Raw genomic sequence first — 19,466 nt, 5'->3', positions numbered from 1 at the left:
GTTTTCCATAGTGGATGTGCCAATTTACATTCCCATCAACGGTGCACAAGGTTTTCCTTTTTTCCACATCCTCTCCAACACTTATTTCTTGTCTTTTTGGTAATAGTCATTCTAACGTGTGAGGTGATATCTCATTGTGGTTTTTATTTGCATTTCTGTGATGATGAGTGATGTTAAGTATCTTTTCATGTATCTGTTGGCCATCTGTATGTCTTCTTTGGAAAAATATCTTTTGAGTTTCTGCCCATTTTTTAATCAGATTATTATTATTTTTTTGCTATTGCATTGTATGAGTTCTTTATATATTTTGGATAGTAACCTTTGTATATATGATTTGCAATTATCTTCTCCCATTCACTGGGTTGATTTTTCCATTTTGTCAGTGGTTTCTTTTGTTGTGCAGAAGCTTTTTAGTTTGAGGTAGTTTTGTTTACTTTTGTCACTTTTGCTTTTGGTGTCAGATTAAAAAATGATTGCTGCGGCTGATGTCAAGAAATTTACCACCTATAACATCTAGGAGTTTTATGATTTTAGGTCTTATAATCAAATCTTTCATCTATTTATAGTTAATTTTTGTGTCTGTTATAAGATAGTGGTCCAGTTTAATTTCTTTGCATTTGGCTGTTTAGTTATCCCAGCACCAATCATTGAAGAGACCATCTTTTCCCCACTGTATAATCTTGGCTCCTTTGTTGTAAATTATTTGACCATATATGCATGGGTTTATTTCTGGACTCTCTATTGTTTTATTGATCTATTTGTATGTTTTTTAATTTTTTTGTCAGTACCATACTGTTTTGATTACTATTGCTTTGTAATATAGTGTGAAAATCAGGGAGCGTGTTGTCTCCCCCCCCCCCCGCCTCCTCCCCCGTGCGCGCGCGCACAAATACACACACATACACACATACTTGTTCTTTCTCAAGATTACTTTGGCTATTCAGGGTCTTTGTGGGTTAATACAAATTTTAGGATTGTTTGTTTTATTTCTATGAAAAATGCCACTGGGGTTCGATAGGGATTGTGTTGAATCTGTAGATCATTTTGGGTAGTATGAAAATTTTAACAATATTAATTGTTAAAATTAATACAGAACACAGACTAGTTTTCCATTTATTTGTGTCTTTTTAAATTTCTTTCATTAATGTCTTACAATTTTCAGTGTACAGGTCTTTCACCTCCTTGTTTAAATTTATTCCTAGGTATTTTATTCTTTTTAATGCGATTATAAATGTGATTGTTTTCTTTCTCTCTGATTAGTTTGTTATTAGTGTCTAGAACTGCAACAGATTTTTGTATAATTGATTTTGTATGCTGCAACTTTACTGAATTCATTTGTTCTAACATTTTTGTTTTTTGGTGGTGTCTTTAGGATTTTCTATATATAATATGTTATCTGTAAATAGTGACAATTTTACCTATTATTTACCAGTTTGGATGTCCTTTATTTATTTCCCTTGCCTAATTGTCCTGGCTAGGACTTTCATTACTATGTTAAATAAAAGTGGTGCGAGCGGGCATCCTGTGTTGTTCCTGATCTTAAGAAAAAGCTTTCAGTTTTTTACCACTGAGTATGTTAGCTGTGGGCTTGTCACATGTGGGCTTTATTATGTTGAGGTACATTCTCTCTGTACCTTCTTTGTTGAATATTGTCAAATACTTTTTCTCCATCTTTTGATGTATGATCTTTATACTTCATTTTGTTAATGTGATGTATCTCATTGATTGATTTGTGGGTACTAAACCTTGAATCTCTAAAATAAATACCACTTGATCAGAGTGTATAATCCTTTTAATGTATTGTTAAATTCACTTTACTAATATTTTGTTGAGGAGTTTTACATCTATGTTCATCAGAGATATTGCCCTGTAATTTTACTTTTTCATGGTATATTTGTTTGGTTTGGTATCGGGGTAATAATGCTGGTCTCATAAAATTAGTTTGGAAGCATTTCCTCTTCTTCTGTAATAATTGGTAATAATTCTTTGAATGTTTGGTAGAATTCACTAGTGAAGCTGTCCGGTCTTGGGCTTTTGTTCGTTGGGAGGATTTTGATTACTCAGTCTCGTTATGAGTAATAGGTCTGTTCCAAGTTTTTACTTCTTCAAGATTCAGTCTTGGTAGGTTTAATGTCTTTAGGAATTCATCCATTTCTTCTAGGTTGTCAAATTTGTTGGTATATAATTGTTAATAGTAGTCTCTTATGATCCTTTGTATTTCCATGGTTTCAGTTGCACATCTCTTTCATTTTTGATTTTATTTATTTGAGTCCTTTCTTTTTTTTTTCTTGGTGAGTCTAACTAAAAGTTTGTCAGTTTTTCTTATCTTTTCAAAGAACCTGCTCTTAGTTTCATTGATCTTTTCTATTGTCTTTTTAGTCTCTATTTTGTTTATTTCCATTGTGTTCTTTATTTCCTTACTTCTCCTAACTTTGATTTTCATTTTTTTCTCTCGTTAATGAGGTGTAAAATAAATTTGAGATTTATCTTGTTTTTTGATATAGGCACTTATTGTGATGAACTTCCCTCTTAGAACTGCTTTTACTGCATCCCATAAGTTTTGGTGTGTTGTATTTCCATTTTAATTTGTCTCGGTATTTTTTGAAATTCTCTTGGTTTCTTCTTTGACCCATTGGTTGTTCAGTAGTAGTATGTTGTTTAATCTTCTGATATTTGTGAATTTTCCAGTTTTCTTGTAATTCATTTGTAGTCAGAGTGCTTCATAAATTTATTAAAGACTTGTTTTGTGACCTAACATATGATCTATCCTGGATTCAGAACGTTCTATGTGCACTTGAAAAAAATCTGTATTCTGCTGCCTTTGGATGGAATGTTCTGTATATGTCTGTGAAATACATCTGGTCTAACATGTCATGCAAGGTGAATGTTTTCTTACTGTATTTGTTTGGATGATTGTAAGTGGGGTATTAAAGTCTCCTACTATTATTACATTGTTATTTCTCCCTTTATGTCTGTTAATATGTGCTTTATATATTTATCATTTATATATTTCATCATTATGTAATGCCCTTCTTTGACTCTTATTAGTCTTAGTTTTAAGGTTTATTTTGTCTGACATCAATATAGCTACCCCTGCTTTCTTTTTGTTTTCATTTGCATGGGATATCTTTTTCCATCCCTTCACTTTGATTTTGTGTGTGTCCTTATATCTGAAGTGGGTCTCTTGCAAGTAGCATATTCAGTAGTCTTCCCTTATCTACATATTTTCTTAATGTGGTTTCAGTTAACTGTGATCAACTGTGGTCCAAAAGTTTTAAATGGAAAATTCCAGAAATAAATAATTTTAAAGTTTTAAATTGCACCATTCTGACTAGCATAATGAAATCTTGTGCCGTCCTGCTTAGGACATGAGTCAGATTGTTGTCCAGCATATCCACGCTGTATATGCTACCCACCCATCAGTCACTTGTAGCCATCTTGGTTATCAGATCAGTATTACAGTGCTTGTGTTCAAGTAACCTGTATTTTACTTAATTAATAACGGCCCCAAAGCACAACACAGTGATTCTCACAATTGGGATATGCCACAGAGAAGCCTTAAAGTGCATGTATGTAGAGGAAAAAACATAGTATACATAGGGTTTAGTACTATCTGTGGTTTTAGGCTTCCACTGGGGATCTTGGAATACATCCCCTGCAGATAATGGGTCTGCTGTAGGTAGGTCTTAATTTTATATCCATTCTTTGTCTTTGGATTGGAAAATTTAGTCTATTTACAGTTAAAGTAATTATTGATAGTTATATACTTATTGCCATTTTGTTAATTGTTTTCTGGTTGTTTGTAGTTTCACTCTGTGCTTTTCTTTTATTCTCTTTGTGTTTTGATGATTTCTTTAGTGGTATGCTTAGATTCTTTTCTCTTTATCTGTTGTGTATCTACTATAGGCTTTTCTGTGTGGTTACCATGAGGATTACATACAACAACTGATATTTATAAGTCTATTTTAAGTAGATAACAGCTTAAGCGTGAACTCATTCTAAAGCTCTACATTTTTACTTTCCCCCTACATTTTCTTTTTGATGTCATATTTTACATCATATTATCTTATACATCTCTTAACTATTATAGTCATAGTTATTTTTACTGCTTTTGTCTTTCAATCTTTATACTAGATTTTTGCAAATGACTAACCCACTACCTTTACTATATATATTAATGTTTACTGTTGCAATTCATACTTTCATACATTTTCTTGTTGCCAATTAGTCCCCTTTCTTTTCATCTTAAAAAATTCCCTTTAACATTCATTGTAAGGCCTATTTAATGGTGATGAACTCCTTAACTTTTGTTTGTTTGGAAAACTGTCTTTCAGTTCTGAATGATTACTTTGCTGGATAGAGTATTCATGGTTGGAATTTTTTTTTTCTTTCAGCATGTTGAATATATCATGCCAGTACCTTCTAACCTGCAATTTCTGCTGAAAAAATCTCATAGTCTTATGAGATTTCCCTTGTATGTAACAAGTTGTTTTGCTGCTTTTAAGATTCTCTCTTTGTCTTTAACTTTTGGCGTTTTAATTATAATGTGTCTTTGTGGGAGTCTGTCTGGATTCATCTTCTTTGGAGCATTTTGGGCTTCTTGGATCTGGGAGTCAGTTTCCTTCCTCAGGTTAGGGAAGTTTTTAGTCATTGTTTCTTCAAATAAGTTTTCTGCTGTTTTCTCTTTTTCTTCTAGGCCCTTTATAATGCGAATGTTAATCTGCCTGATTTTTTACATAAGTCCCTTAAGCTATCTTAATTTATTTTTGGTCTTTTTTCTTTTTGCTGCTCTGATCAAATGAGTTCCACTGCTCTATCTTCGAGTTCACTTATCTTTTCTTGATTCTTCCAGTCTACCGTTGAACCCCTCTAGTGTATTTTTTTAAATCAGTTATTCTTCAGTTCTGTGACTTCTGTTTGGTACATATATTTTCTCTGTTGAAGTTCTCACTGTGTCTATCCACTCTTCTCTTGAGTTTGGAGCATCTTTATGACCATTACTTTGAATTCTTTATCAGGTAAATTACTTATCTGTTTCATTAAGGTTTTTTTTTTTCTCTCTGAGGTTTTATCTCATTTTTTAAATTTGGAACAGATTCCTCTATTTCATTTTGCTGGACTCTCTGTGTTGGTTTCTCTGCATTAAATTTACAGCCACTTCTTGAAGGTATGACCTTAGATAAACCTTATCATTCAACCCTATCCTCTTGGTTGTCTCTCAAACCTGTGTGATTGTCCAAGCAGCCTACTTTTTTTTTTTTTTTTTACTAGCTCCCAGTAGTTGAGGGTATGCCCAAATCTGTCAGTGTCCCACATGGGAGCACCTAGATTCAGGCTGATTGGAAACCAGACCCTCAAGCAGCAGTTTTTAAAGTATGCAAATATATACAATCCTGTGGGACTGGAAGCATTATTTCCTGGTTGGCCACCAGAGCCAGGCAATCTGGAGATGTCTCCTGGGTGGTAGTTGCAAATATCAGGGCTCCAGATGAATAATCTCCTTTCTGGAAATATTGGTGAGCGTTAGTGAGGCAGAGGGAGAGCACAGAGGTGGTGTCCACTATCTTGTGTTCCCTGAGAGCACCTCAGTAGGCCTCTAGATGTGTCCCAAACCTGAAGCCTGCCCCTAGGGCAGAAGCTGCAGGACAAGCAAATAGGCTTCTTTTACAGGATGGGGTGTGTTTCAGTCTGCTGTCTGTGCAGTTCCTTGGGCGTTAACCTGCCAAGAACTGACTCTCCAATTGTTACAGTCTTGAGGCACCCAGAATGTAAGCCTCCCTGGCCACCATAGTCAGGTGATCAAGGGACATCCCTTGGGCAGCAGCTGCAGAAACCAGGGCATGACATAAAAACTGGGGCATCGAAGGCATGTAAGTGCTCCTATCCAAAAGATACTGGAGCTCTGGAGCTCAGCAAAAGGAGAGTGTGAAGATGGTACTTGCCTTCTGAGGTCTTGGGAAAGGATTATAGTCAGCCCTTAAATGTGTGTTTAATTTGAAGCCTGCCCATCATGCTGCAGCTATGATGATTAGCTAATAGGCCTCTTTCACAGAAAGATTGAACTCGAGTCTGTGGCCTCTTGCTGTGCTCTGGGAGTGCTAGCTATTTAAAACTTTCTCCATTGGTTACAGTGGGACCTGTGAGACCTGTGAGCATAAGCCTATTGGCCACCAGAGCCAGACAATGCAGAGGAATCTTCTGGTGGAGCTGTAAAATTCAGGGCTCCATACAAAGGTATAAGCTACTTTTGGGGAGATAGCAGCAAGCTGTAGCAAGGCAGAGGAAGAGTGCAAAGGCTGAGTCTACTGGCCTCCGTTCCCTAAGAGCCCCTATGTAGGCTCCAGATGTGTACCAAACTAGAATCCTGCCCCTCAGGCCAAACCTCCTGGACAAGCATATAGGCCTCTTTCTCAGAAAGCCTGTGGGTGTTTCAGTCTGCTGAGCTCCCAGTGCCCTGGGGCAGTAGTTTGCCAAGAACTGTCTCTTCAATTGTCACAGTCCCATGGGACCCAAGAATGCCTCCAGAGCCAAGCCATCAACGGGTGTCCCTCTAGTAGAAGCTGCAAAAAAATGAGACACCAGACATGTATAAAGTTTCTGCTCCAGGAAATACTGGTTCTCTGCAATGGGGCAGAGTGTGAAGTTGGCATGTGACTGTTGGAATGAGGCAGAGGGGGAGTAAGAAGATGGCACCTGTCGGAGTGGGGAAAATGAGAAGAGATATGTGGAAATGAGTTTCTGCTTAGTAGGGGGTGCAGGGTTTATTTGGGGTGATGAAAGGGTCTAGAATTGTGTGGCATTATAGGTATGCTTGATGCCACTGAATTGAACACTTAAAATGATTTAATGGAGGATTTGGAGGGATTAGGACTGTTGTGCAAAACAATATGGCATTTCTTCATAAAATTAAAAGTGTAATTACCGTATGATCTAGCAGTATTATTCACAATCGCCAAAAAGGTAGAAGCAACCTGTGTCCCTTGACAGATGAATGGATAAACAAAATCTGGTATATACATACAGTGTATATAAAAAGGGAAGCAATTCTGGCCATGCTACAACATAGACGAATTTTGAGGACATTACGCTAAGTGAAATAAGCCAGTCACAAAAAGACAAACACAGTGCAACTCCACTTATATGAGGTACTTAGAGTAGTCAAAGTCATAGAAATAGAAAGTAGAATGTGGTTGTTAGGGCCTGGGGAGAGAGAGAAATGGGGAGCTGCTTCGTGAGTATAGAATTTGTTTTGAAAATTGAAGAAAAATGTTTTGGAGAGCAGTTAACTACTAAAATGCTTGCCTTTGAAAAAATGGTTAAAATGGTAAATTTTGTTATGTATATTTTAACCACAACTTGAAAAAATTAATCATCTGAAGCTTTTTTTTTTTAGATGATTTAAATACTGCAATAATCAACAATGCAGAATCACACTGTGGATCAGTAATAACAAAAGAAATTATAAATTGTTCATCTCCGGAGATTTCTGCAGATTTTAATGAACAGTTTAACACTAAGAAAAATAAGCAACTACTAAGTGAGAAAAGAGGAGCCAACTTAGAAAAAGAAAACAGTTGGTATAATGATCAGTATAGTCAATTTACAAGAACAGAGAAACAAACAAAACATATGAAGAAATGTCCTAAAAAGCCTGATTGGAATATAAATAAGCCACTTAAAAGGTATATTCCAGCATCAGAAAAGTACCCTAAACAGCTTCAAAAGCAGAGAGAAGAAAAAAAAGTAAGAAGGCAAATGGAACTGCTTCATTTGGTAGAAAGAAATAATCTTGGACACCTCTCTCAAAATAGAGGCACGTCACCAGAAATTCTTCATTCATCTCATCAAGAAACTGAATCAAAGTTCAGGTGGCATCTAGTCAAAAAGGTATATTCTGTCTTAAAAAATATATACCTTAAAGCATGTATTGCTGTTTCTTGATGGAAAACAGTTCCCCTCATGCATGTTTTGACAAGGCTGTTCTGTATCTAAATAGGCATTCTAGAAATCTGCTTGAGTTTACACCAGAGTTTGGCAAACTGTGTCCCATGGGCAAATCCATCCTGCTGCCTGCTTTTGTAAATAAAGTTATATAAGAATATAGCCACACTCATTCTTTCATGCATTATCTTTGGCTGGCTTCACACAACAGCTGTTAAATTTAGTTAAGAGTTACAGCAGAGATCACATGACCTACAAAGCCAAGTATTTTAATATCTGGACCTTTATAGAAAAAGTTTACACATAAACCTTGTCTAGATTAATGCTATTCTTTATTCAAATAGCCATTCAAAACTTGTTTATGGTCCATTTAGACAGGATAATTTATAAGATCAGGAATTACCGGATTGGTTCTGACTCTGGAAAAATATGAAGTTTCTCTATCCCATTATCTAGTATCTATTATTCAAATATTCTGATTATTTCAATAAATAACTTACAAAGTGTTTGTGTGGACATGTGGAAATACTGTAACTCCTTTCTGCATTTATCCATCTTTTAGGAGGAAGAACATTTGAAAATTAATTCTTTCAGCAAAGAAAGGTATGTTATGGATAGGATGATTCCATAGCTACTTAATGCTTTCTGTGCAGTACAAGAGAGAAAATATTTGCTCAAAATATAGGTAAGGTCAAGCATATATGCATATGAAGACAGAAACAGGAAAGTGTGTGACTTCCAGGTGAGTAGAGGTTTAAGGAAAGGATGACTGGCATTTTATCTAGATTTTGAAGACCCAAGTGACTGAGCTTAAGCATTCTAGGCAGGAATGTGGGTGATATTTTCTGTTATCTCCAGACTTAGCTACAAAGTGTCAATCCAAGACATTCTGCTTGGATTGAGGGGGAAGGGAAGAAATGACTGGTAGGGATGAGAAATTGTTAACCAATGGGAGATTTGAAACTTAGAATTTTTATATCATCTGTGTTCATGAACCAGCTGGTTTAGTTATCTCAGAATGTGGCTCTAACAGCAAGTTTAGGTCAGATAGTAAATACTTTAATTTATGATGAATTATTTAAGGAGAAACATTAGGCAAAAGTTAACATTGAGCCTCAGGATCTAGTAGTTTTCTCCAGTAGAGTGTATGTGTCTTTAGCAAGTACTAGTAAAAACTCTGTCCCATTCTATTTCTAAAGGTATTATAGGTACATTCAGGATAAATCGAAATGTAATTAAAAAGTAGATATGCTTAATCTAAAATAGTTTTGCATTAAACCTTCTTAGTCCCTACTTGTACTTTTTTGAAAAACATAGGTCTCCATCACCTGTGGTGAAAAATAGAACACAACTAACTCAGACACTAAAAAAGAGTAATTATGAGAGAGAGAACGTGATCTCAAGAGGCAATCAAACAGAATTATCATCTAGGATTTCTGAACCATCCCACTTTATTCCCTATGTCCGAACCAATGAGATCTATTACCTTGATCCAGATGCACCACTGTCTAGGCCTTTAACCCAGGAAGATCCTCAGTACCAAACTCTACATGGTAAGTAAATCTTAAGTATTCTCCCCTCATAACTGTAAATTCAAAATCCAAAGTGGTATTCCTGTTCTTAGTTCTAGAAAGTGTCATAATGAGGTTTGGCCCAGGTTTGGGGATCCATTACTAAATTTTTAATTGAATATTTATTAAATTTTGCTCGATGCCTTCCTAGAATATAAATTAATGCATCCTTAGGATTACTTCAGTGTAGGGTTATATCATATTAGGAATGTATTTGACTTTTGCCATTTTCATCTGCCTTTAGACTGTGACCAGGAACGACGACAGCTACTTGACTCTGACTATGTCAGGGACCCACTTCTTAATCCTAACTTGGTGAAAAACAGAGATCGACAGCAAGCAATCTTGAAGGGACTATCAGAATTGAGACAGGTATGAGCTTTTTCACCAGATGTGTGACTGTTTTTCTGTATATGGCTGGTGAAGGGCTGTGTGGTGGAATGGCTGTAAAGTCCCATAACATAAATCATATAACCAACTAGGCATTTTATGGCCTCATGGAAATAAAACGACTTTTTTCCAGTTTGCTTTGCCTTGCCGTCTTTAAGAATTTCAAGTATAAAATCATGAGACAGTTCAACTATTAAGACAATTTTATTGAATGAAAAATGCATACATTTGAACAATAAAATATACTCAAGGCCCTAAAACCAAAAGCAAAAAGTTTACAATTATGCTTTAACTCTTAGTAATGCAGTTTACGTTTTTAAATGTGTTGGCAGTGTTTGGAACAGAACATTGATGCAAGTTCCAAAGAATAATATAATTCAGTGTGAAATTACACATATAACCTTACTCACCAGACTACTTTTTATCCCAATCTTTGTGACTTCTTATCTTGGTCAGGTAAAAATGAAATCAGGTAACACATCCAATATTTAAGGCTATAATTTTTCTCCATCAGCAGGCTTTACAAAAACCTACCCCTAGGCTTAAAAAATATAGTGGTTTGCAAAATTGGTTCTGCAGTTTTGATTCCCAGTGTACTTTTTGTATTTGGGGAAAATACACTTGCCATTTTAGGAGTGTTTTTGTCCACATTCAGTCATTTACCAGTGCCTCTTGGCATTTCAAATTGTTGATTCGGGTGTTGCTTTACCAATTCTTTCTAGAAAATAACTCTAACCCAGGATTATGACGAAAAGTAGTTTTTTAAAGGCTAGCTTTGGTTGCATAGAGTTATGTAACTCAAGTTTGATAAATCACTAAAAGTTTTACTTAAAACTTCTAGTTTAGTGGAGACAAAATCAAGGAATGCAAAGTATACCTTCACCCACTTGTTATTTTGGCAGGGCCTTGTATTAGCCACTACGGTTAGTGCAGGCAAGATAAACAGTAGAGCATTTGGGAAACAGGAAGAAGAGAATTTTAGCCCCATAGTTAGTTGTGGAGACTTGGTTTTAGGAAAAGTCACCTCTATTGGTTATGCTAAAAATAGAATCTTGCAAAATATGTCATAGCTATACAATATCCAAGTGAAGAAGTCTAGTGTGAGAATTACTAAAGTTTTCTTTGAGTGATTAAAATTTAAGATGACAAAGCTTAAACCGTAGCCATGTATCTAAATAGAAATCCAAATTAACAGGATAAAAATATAAAAAAGGAATAATCTGCAAATCTGCTGCACACCTTACTAACATATCAATGTGATTTCAGGGCCTTCTCCAGAAGCAAAGGGAGTTGGAAACTAATCTCATGCCTTTAGCTGCCAATCAAGAAGAGAATTTTAGTTCTTCGTTTTAAATGTAGAGAATCAAATCCTTCACATCTGATTTGTCTTCCAATTATAAATGTCCTCGTTGCTTAACTGTATTTTTCAAATAGCCTAAATTTATTTTATACTTATTTAAAACATGTACATTATGTAGTAAAATGCTGTGTATATATATATATTTTACAATAAAAGATACTTTTGTAAAAGTTTAGTAGTAAAAAAACATTTTTCTGCTCTGTCACAATCTGGGTATTTAAGTCCTATAAAAACTTTCTACTTACCTTACTTACACAATCTGGAGTTTCTAACCTGTTAACAATGTTCTTCCACACTTTTTATATGTGTAGCTGATTAATTGAAATACCACTTATATATTTTGTTCTATAAAAAGATTTAAAAGGGTAGAACTCCAAGTTCTTTTGAGGTACCAAAGGAAAATTTGACTTAATACATCCCCAACTTTTACTAAAGTAACCCAGATTCAGTTTAGGCTAACATGGTAATTTTTCTTTCCTCCAAATCCAGTTTTTATGACTTTTATTGAAGGAACTGCATTTTCAAAAACATTTACAATTTGTATTAGTAATAGGCAGTTATTGGGTATAAAATTTACCAATTTATCTCCACCAGATAATTTGTGAATTTAAAGTTATTTTTAGTCTAGCAATTAAGTGTTTACCACCTCAAAAATATATGACTACAAATTTGAAAATCTATAGGCAGTGGGTTTGTTCCAAATTGTCCAATGCCTGAACTTATCTTTCACAATATGAAATTTAACTTGGGTAACTCAAGGGCCACACAGGCACCGAAAAATCAATCATCAAGTACTCTCAAATAAAAAGCTGACCAAAATCTTAGCAATAGGGCAATTTTTACATGGTTAAGTCTGAAGATAAAAAATGCTGCCTGGTTTTAAGGCCTAAGTCCTATGTACATAGTTTATTACCTAAATGAAACTGCATTGTTAGATAAATCTTGAGGTATTGAGCCTGTAAATATTATTAACATCACTGGCTTTATACCTGTATAAAAACACTATACAAAAGTTTAAATCAAAATAAATACAAGTCATCTCAGCAAAAGTAGTTGGTGTCATCTGACGGTAGAGGAAGAAAAGTAAAGCCACTGCTGTTTACTATCCTTTTGCAAACATCTAGTTTTATATATAAAAGACTTCAATTTGAAGCCAAAGTACAGGTGACATACAAATGTAAAACTTAAAAGTGCCAACATGAGAATTCAAGTACAATATATGTTAAAAATATATATTTATTTATCAATTTTCATATGTTTCAACTGTTACAGGCCATCATGATTTAAATAAGAGGGGAAAAAACATTTAAGAAAAGATGAGAAACCTTTTGTTTAGAGAATGAAATATAAATTGTTAATTCACTTTTAAGAAACAGAAAAATTCCTAACCTACTTAAAAAAGAAAAGTTACTGTAATTATTTCTCTTTTGAATATGGCCTGGAAGAATCACTTTTCCCCCAACTTAATGGAGATTTACCTCCATCCAAGCTTTGAGTATAAGCAGATAAAAAGTAATTTTCACTTTCTTGAGACTGACTTGATGAAAGGGCATATGGTGTCTCCAAAAATGTCTGATGAGTGAGAACATTAAAATGACTAAACTGATGGGACATATTTAATCGACTGTGGTAAACCTGAAAGTTACTATATGAATCTTGTTCAGCCGAATTGCTGTTCTGTCCTTCAGAGCATACATCAATAGAAGCTCTCTCTTCAGAATCAATTTGATAAGTCTTATCTTCTAATAAACTTTTTTGCACGTCAAGAGACGAATGCAACTCAATTTGAATATTCTTTTTTTGATCTGTTCCACGTGATCCTTTGGTCTCTTTCGCCAATATTTCTGAATGAAAATTGCTGTATACTTCTATTTGTGAGATTTCATCCCCTGAATCCAGAGACATATCCTCTTCATCCTTTTCATCGTTTTCTAAAAGAGCTACATTTAAAAAACAAAAAGTCCTCCTCTATTGAAATACACAATTTGTTTAAGTTTTAAAATTATACACTACTCACACAATATAATGCGTCAGGGTCTGCAAGTCCACAATCCCTTAAAGCTTGGTCTTCTGCCACAAGTTCACTTAGTCACAACACTCACACTAGGTGTGAATGTCCAGATAATCCGATGCTAAAAGCTTCTGCGAAATGTGTTCACGTTTAATGTTGGGAAATCCCAACTCCCAGCTCCAAAGGGGTTAATGTCAAAACAGCATCTAAAGTTATACGGTAATTCAGTATTTGACAAGACAAATATAAAATAAAAATTCTGACATCTAGCTTCACTGGATTACTACTAGACTGGTTAGCTCTATGGAATGGTCGATCATCTCTGCTTTTCATAAAAAAAAAATACACATTTCATTTTACATAAAACCTGGAACCAAAGCAGAGGCCATCTCACAAAAGACTAAAGTATGGCTATCCATCTCTGCTTTTCATAAAAAAAAAATACACATTTCATTTTACATAAAACCTGGAACCAAAGCAGAGGCCATCTCACAAAAGACTAAAGCTATGGCTATCCCGACTATCTTTGTACATCTGGGGAGATTTAATAGCCCAGTTGCTAAATCCCCATATCTGTTGTCCTTTTAAAAAATATAACCCCTTTGCTGACCACAGCAACCAATAAAGCTTACAATACCCTTAAAGAGAAAAATGCCTACTCTACATTAGTAGTCTGCAGAAACTCTTAGCTGCCTTGTATTCACTAAAATATAATAAATGAGCAGATTTTGTGTATGCTAAATATGAGTGATAAAATTCCTTAAAACACTTCCCCTGAAGCTGTTTACACTGAGGTGAGTGGTTTCAAAATAGTCATTATATGAAAAGAACAAAACCGTTCCTTTTTTTCTGTCTGCCTTAAAGAAAATGAAAACTACTAAAAAGTTACCTGACTGTGACTCAAGATTCTCATTAGCACCAAGCAGTGGAAGATTTTCTTCTGTGATTGAGTTGTGATAGCCCACAAGATTTTTAAAGTTCTGCATAAAGTCTTCAGCAGTTGCAACTACTATCCCATTATCTGTATAACTGGAAAGCATCTTGATATTCTTTTCTAAATTAAAAAGAAAATGTTCCAAGTATAAAATTCTTGAAAATGTACATGGACAAATGATGCCTGTCTCCTCACAAAATTCTTTCCTACACATTTGCAGAATCATAGCTTATCAATACCCATCATAGCACTACAAAATCCTTTCATGGACATTCCTATATTCATAGTAGGAAATTTAAGAGCATTCTCTTTACCTGTTAAGAAGACTATGTGTCGTTGCTGTATGTTCTGAGCCTGAAGTCTGATAAGGCAATCCAATTCTGGAGCATTTCGAGTTTGTGAATCACAATTGTGGTATGACAAAATTTCAACCAGATGTTTCTTCTGATAGACATTCAAAAGTGTCAACAGACTTAGAGCTTTAGCGTTCAATCTGTAAAATTAAGTAATTCAGTATCTGGACCTGCTTTTCTAAAATTTAGTATCAAAATTTTTGCTTCAAATTGAAACCATAATTTCTTACTTGAGACAATAACAAATGCACTGCTTAGTCCACTGCCTGATGTAAGGGTGCTGCTTAGGAGAGAGAAGTAGCAAGAACTGTGCAACCCACATGTAAGCCAAGGGACTTTGGGTGCAAAGCCTGAAGGCCATCTTCAGTGTAGACTAAAATCTCAAACCAACCATTTTATTTAATAAATTACGCTTCTCTTTAGCTTCACCAATTTAGACCTTTAATGACGGGCACAAATGGACCAAAAAATATAAATCTTTCCTTTAAAAATATATGGCTCTAAGCTATTTCTATACCTCCAAGCACAAGGCAACAAGTGGTAGAAATTACTGTTGTCAGGAAAATGAGGGTACTAACTTTGTAGAAGTTAGACCTGTGGTCCTCAGTACTGAGATGTTATATAATGACAGACTTGCACGATGCCTATTTCACATGATTTGAAGATAAAACAAGTTTTTAAAAAGTGAATTACTACAAAAAGTTAAATACCAAAAAATTATTTAAGCCTGCATTTCCCTAAGTGTGTACCATGGAATGTCAACAGGTATTAGAAGAAATGCTTTGTGGCCTAAGTTTAGGAAATGCTGGCTGAGAAAATGTAAAACTACTACAGAGTTTCTCAGATCCTTAAATATGTAAATACACCGTACAGACTCTAGTAGTAAAATACAATATCCCACACTCAACTGATTACATAATTATTTGTGGAGCCTCTCAAAATGATTGGTGCTCTAAGGTTCACACTTTGAGAAGTGACTTCAGGGCATGTTAAAAATCATCTGTTTACATACATGAATGTCCTTATCACAAATCCTCTTATGCTGAGATTAATCCTTGTCTCTCAGTATATGTGATGTTACTAAACCAGCTGCATAATGTAGTCCACAATTATGAGAGAAGCTGATCTAGTTGGCATATACAATTCAGTAAAAAAAAATTGATTATTCCATTTTAGTTATTATTCTAAACTCCCAAGTAGCAAAGATTAAACCAATTTTACCTATCTACATAACTAGAACTTAAGCAAACTAATATCTATACAAGAATACCACTTGCAAAGAGGCTAGAATAATTCAGTATCACATTTTCTTATGGCTGGGGCTAAGTACATCTGTAAATACTGAGCCTGCATCTATAATCTACAAACAGAGAGAAACAGAGAACCTTTGTGAACACAATGTTAAATCAACAACCATTATATAGTTATTTTTGAAATCTCACCTGCCCAGTTCCTTTAGTTTTTTCTGAAATTTACAGTGGACTTTCCATTGCCATTTTCCTTCTGGAGTACTAAGTTCTTCGAGGAATGTCAAAAAATTTTTAAGGTTCTCTGTTAGAGATAATGAAGTTCATTTTAAATTCAATAAATAAGTCACCTACAACTTCATTACAGAGGAAATGTTTAGTGATACTGTGTAGAAACACATTCCTATGTAGTATTTTTCTTTTTTCCCTTCTCTAAGGGAGAAAGAGATCTATATATTCTTTTAGATCCATACATTATAAAAAAGAACATGTTGATAACAATAAACCAGAAGTGATTCAAATGTCGTAGGTATAGAGAGCTTTGCTTTACATCAAATTTTGAGGAAATGATTTGTATAGACTAAACACTGGAAAGAAATTTGAGGTAGTAAAAACTCAAGAAAATGATGGAAATGTACTACTTATCTGTTATTGGCAAAATGGACAATACATTTAAAAGTACGAGTGAGTCATTATTGAGAAAAACCTAGAAAAGACGAGAAATAACATGCTCAAGAGAATGCATAAATCTTACCAATTGTGACAACTTCTGGATTTAGAATGGATTCATCAGATACAATAAAACCTCCAGATACAAATAATTCATTGTATGTATGATTTTTAACATCATCCAGACTATCAACACCAGCAAAACTAACGCAGGGGAGCTTCTTTAAAGTCACCAAGCCAGGTACCTATTTAAATACCAAAATAAAAATAGAAATAAGGACAGATAAGGGAATGAACTGACACACTCAAGCGTGAAGTAACCTACAAGAAAAGTCTAACGAAATGTAATATGGCTCACCTATATTAGTGTGTTGCCTCTGAAAAGCCAAGCACAAAATAATATTCCCAACATTATTTCAAAATATATGAACCAACATTTATGTAATGGACACCTACCATGAACAGAACACTCTAAGGAAAAAGCACAAAAGACCTGGAAACAGAATGAAAAATGTTAACCTGTCTGGCCTGTGAATATAGTCTAAATTAGGGCAAGAGCCTATGTACTAGAACAGCCAGGAAAGGCTTCGAAGGGCAGGACTCGAGGTAGGCTCTTACTGGATGGGGTATCTCCAAACCCAAGGGAACGGGGGACTGGTTTGGCAAAGAGGGTAAAAATAGGTTTCGCCTATGACATACAAATGAAGATGACAACAATAGAAAGAGTCAGCAGACCCACAAGGAGTTAGTATTTTTAGTCCTGACTACTTGGGTGATAGGGAAGTCTGATGTGAAGCCTAAATTTTAAATAAATTTTACAGGGGTACAAACTTGAATCTCACAAGCTGAGTCACAGAAGGGTTGTTTAGGTCTCAAGCCCTAAACTTCCCAACCTTGAAGTTTTACCACCTTTAATATGAGGATATTTAAAAAAATAAATAGCTTTAGTAGACTGTAAGATTTTATAAGGGTGTTTTTAGAACCAAAGTAAGTAGTAAATCTGACTTAATAGTCTACCTTGTGAATGAAACCTGCAATGTCTTCATTTTGAATAATAATTAATAGTTTATCTAATTTCGATCTTCTTTCCAAAAACTGTTCTGGATGACATTCTGTATTGCCTAATTTGATAAGATATTCCTGTTAAAGAAAAAAAACTAAATCAACATTAAAAAGCTTTTGTGCAATTATTCATTTAACACTACAATTGCAAGATAAACTGATAAATATAAACTTAAGCTAAAACACTGTTAATGATGACCTTATACTTTAAGGAGCTCAGAGATCAAACCCACTCTTACAGATAAATAAAGCTCACAGCTTAAATGGACACAGTCACAATGTTACAATGCTATGCAATCAAAGCCAAGAAAATGCCAGTGTGGAATAAAAGAACTGTAAGAACAATGGATTAGCTGAGGTTCTTAACCTAGCTCCATTGCTTATTCTGGGCATCCCAGAGCCCAATTATTAACCGTTCCCTCATTCCCATTTTCCTTTTCTTTCAAAGCCCGCCCTTGGTTATTTGCAGCAATGATTACTGGTATATTCCTTCAGAGTTACAAAACACTTTTGTGATCACTATAGCTCATTTAATGCACAACAGCCCCAAAATCATTCATAAGAAACTTCAGTATGTACAATGCCTTATCTGTCAAGTTTATGCCTTCAAACAAAATAGACTCTCCCATTTATTACCTCCCTCCATGCTGGTGACATAATAGTGCCTTTCAAAGGACACAAGGCAGTAGTCCAGGCAGAATCCCCTTTGCTCTTTGCCTGCTGCTAGAATCCTGAACTCTGAAGCAAACTGCAGGATCCTGGAGGTCACATTCCTCATTTAACAGACACAGGAGCAGATTAAGTTTCTCAAATTGGCATGGCTGGTTACATAAGTGTAAATCGAAACCCAGCCTGCCTCACAATCAGTCTACTGTTCTTTTAAGAACGGTCTACAAGAATCGTACCCAAAGAAGATATTTCTATATAGCTCCAAACTAAAGCAGTATCTTCTACATTGTTTAATTTGCTCTAATCTGTAAAGCTTCTAGGCAGATCTCAGAGCAGCTTATAGTCAGGTAAATTACTATCTCCAGTTTATGATATGTGGTCTGTCTTTAAGTAGCTTTAAATGCAAGTTCATTTTAGATAAGACAGTTTAACTCATTCAATAACAAATCAGTTTGACTCCAGAAATATTTAGGAAACTTAAAATTTTATTCATAAAGTTTTTATTCTATTGTAAGATTTTTGCTGGAAATTTCCCAATGGATATTAAAAGTTTCGGTCTGATTTCCTATCAGATTTGTAAAACACAGAGCATCCTTTTCTAAATAACAGAAATATGATTTATTCTATGCAAGAATGAATTAAAAGCACCAGTCATAAGTAAATTCACTTCCTGTGTGTTACAATCAGTTAAAAAATGTGGAGGGAGATGGAGTAATGCTGAGCCCTGGGCCAAATGTATTTTCTAGGCCCAGAACAACGTGTAGCTACGCCTCAAAGAGTATGCCCCAAACATGTTTTGCAATTATGTTGCTGGGCGTGGAAAAAAACTGAGAAGCTCCACTTTGTCATACAAGGCAAAAATGCAAACAAATTCCTAGTAAGTCTGGTTTCATCATCCCAAGAAATTGCAGGGAATTCTATGGTTACTGAGCACTCTGCTTCCTCCTTCATTTCCATGGTCTTCATGTTCTCGTGGGCACACTACATGAAACATGCTGACATCAAAGAGATTCCCAAACTGACAAAGCCTCAGGACACATCAGCAGCATGGAGTTTCTGGGCCAAATTCTGGGCTTATAAGCCACTTATAGTTTTCTGCTTCCTCTAATAAAACAGTCAGAAACTCATCATGGTAAATTCCATAAAAGGGAGCAGGCATTTTATTTTAAAACCTACAGCATTCCCTTAAAGAATTAAAATCCTATAGTTTAGCAAATACTAACTGGTTAATAACAAATCCATAGAATTATTCCAATGTG

The 19,466-nt window shown here is 35.0% G+C and overlaps 2 protein-coding genes across 16 annotated transcripts in view; one reads left to right on the top strand and one right to left on the bottom strand.

Annotated features, from left to right (window-relative positions):
* The window catches only part of CCDC66 (coiled-coil domain containing 66), a 55,956-nt gene extending 44,519 nt beyond the window's left edge, over nt 1-11,437 (top strand). For all 10 annotated transcript variants that reach the window (XM_015593703.2, XM_015593697.2, XM_015593695.2 and 7 more), the window contains 5 exons: nt 7,394-7,887; nt 8,504-8,544; nt 9,259-9,494; nt 9,757-9,884; nt 11,169-11,437. In XM_015593703.2, the coding sequence (XP_015449189.1) occupies nt 7,394-7,887; nt 8,504-8,544; nt 9,259-9,494; nt 9,757-9,884; nt 11,169-11,255 (986 nt within the window). In that variant the 3' untranslated portion in view covers nt 11,256-11,437. The remainder of the gene's footprint in view (nt 1-7,393; nt 7,888-8,503; nt 8,545-9,258; nt 9,495-9,756; nt 9,885-11,168) is intronic.
* A 930-nt stretch (nt 11,438-12,367) lies between these two features.
* The window catches only part of FAM208A (family with sequence similarity 208 member A), a 42,636-nt gene continuing 35,537 nt past the window's right edge, over nt 12,368-19,466 (bottom strand). For 5 of the 6 annotated variants that reach the window (XM_006917522.3, XM_006917524.3, XM_015593694.2 and 2 more), the window contains 6 exons: nt 17,494-17,616; nt 16,562-16,721; nt 16,003-16,111; nt 14,522-14,700; nt 14,163-14,327; nt 12,368-13,202 (listed from right to left, as the gene is read on the bottom strand). In XM_006917522.3, coding sequence (XP_006917584.1) covers nt 12,679-13,202; nt 14,163-14,327; nt 14,522-14,700; nt 16,003-16,111; nt 16,562-16,721; nt 17,494-17,616 — 1,260 coding nt within the window. In that variant the 3' untranslated portion in view covers nt 12,368-12,678. Of the gene's footprint in view, nt 13,480-14,162; nt 14,328-14,521; nt 14,701-16,002; nt 16,112-16,561; nt 16,722-17,493; nt 17,617-19,466 lie in introns of all 6 variants that reach the window. The other variant, XM_006917525.3, reaches the window with a different exon arrangement.

The sequence above is a fragment of the Pteropus alecto genome, unplaced genomic scaffold, assembly GCF_000325575.1.
Source record: "Pteropus alecto unplaced genomic scaffold, ASM32557v1 scaffold75, whole genome shotgun sequence".
NCBI lineage: Eukaryota > Metazoa > Chordata > Mammalia > Chiroptera > Pteropodidae > Pteropus > Pteropus alecto.
This window is presented reverse-complemented; position numbering and strand designations above follow the sequence as displayed.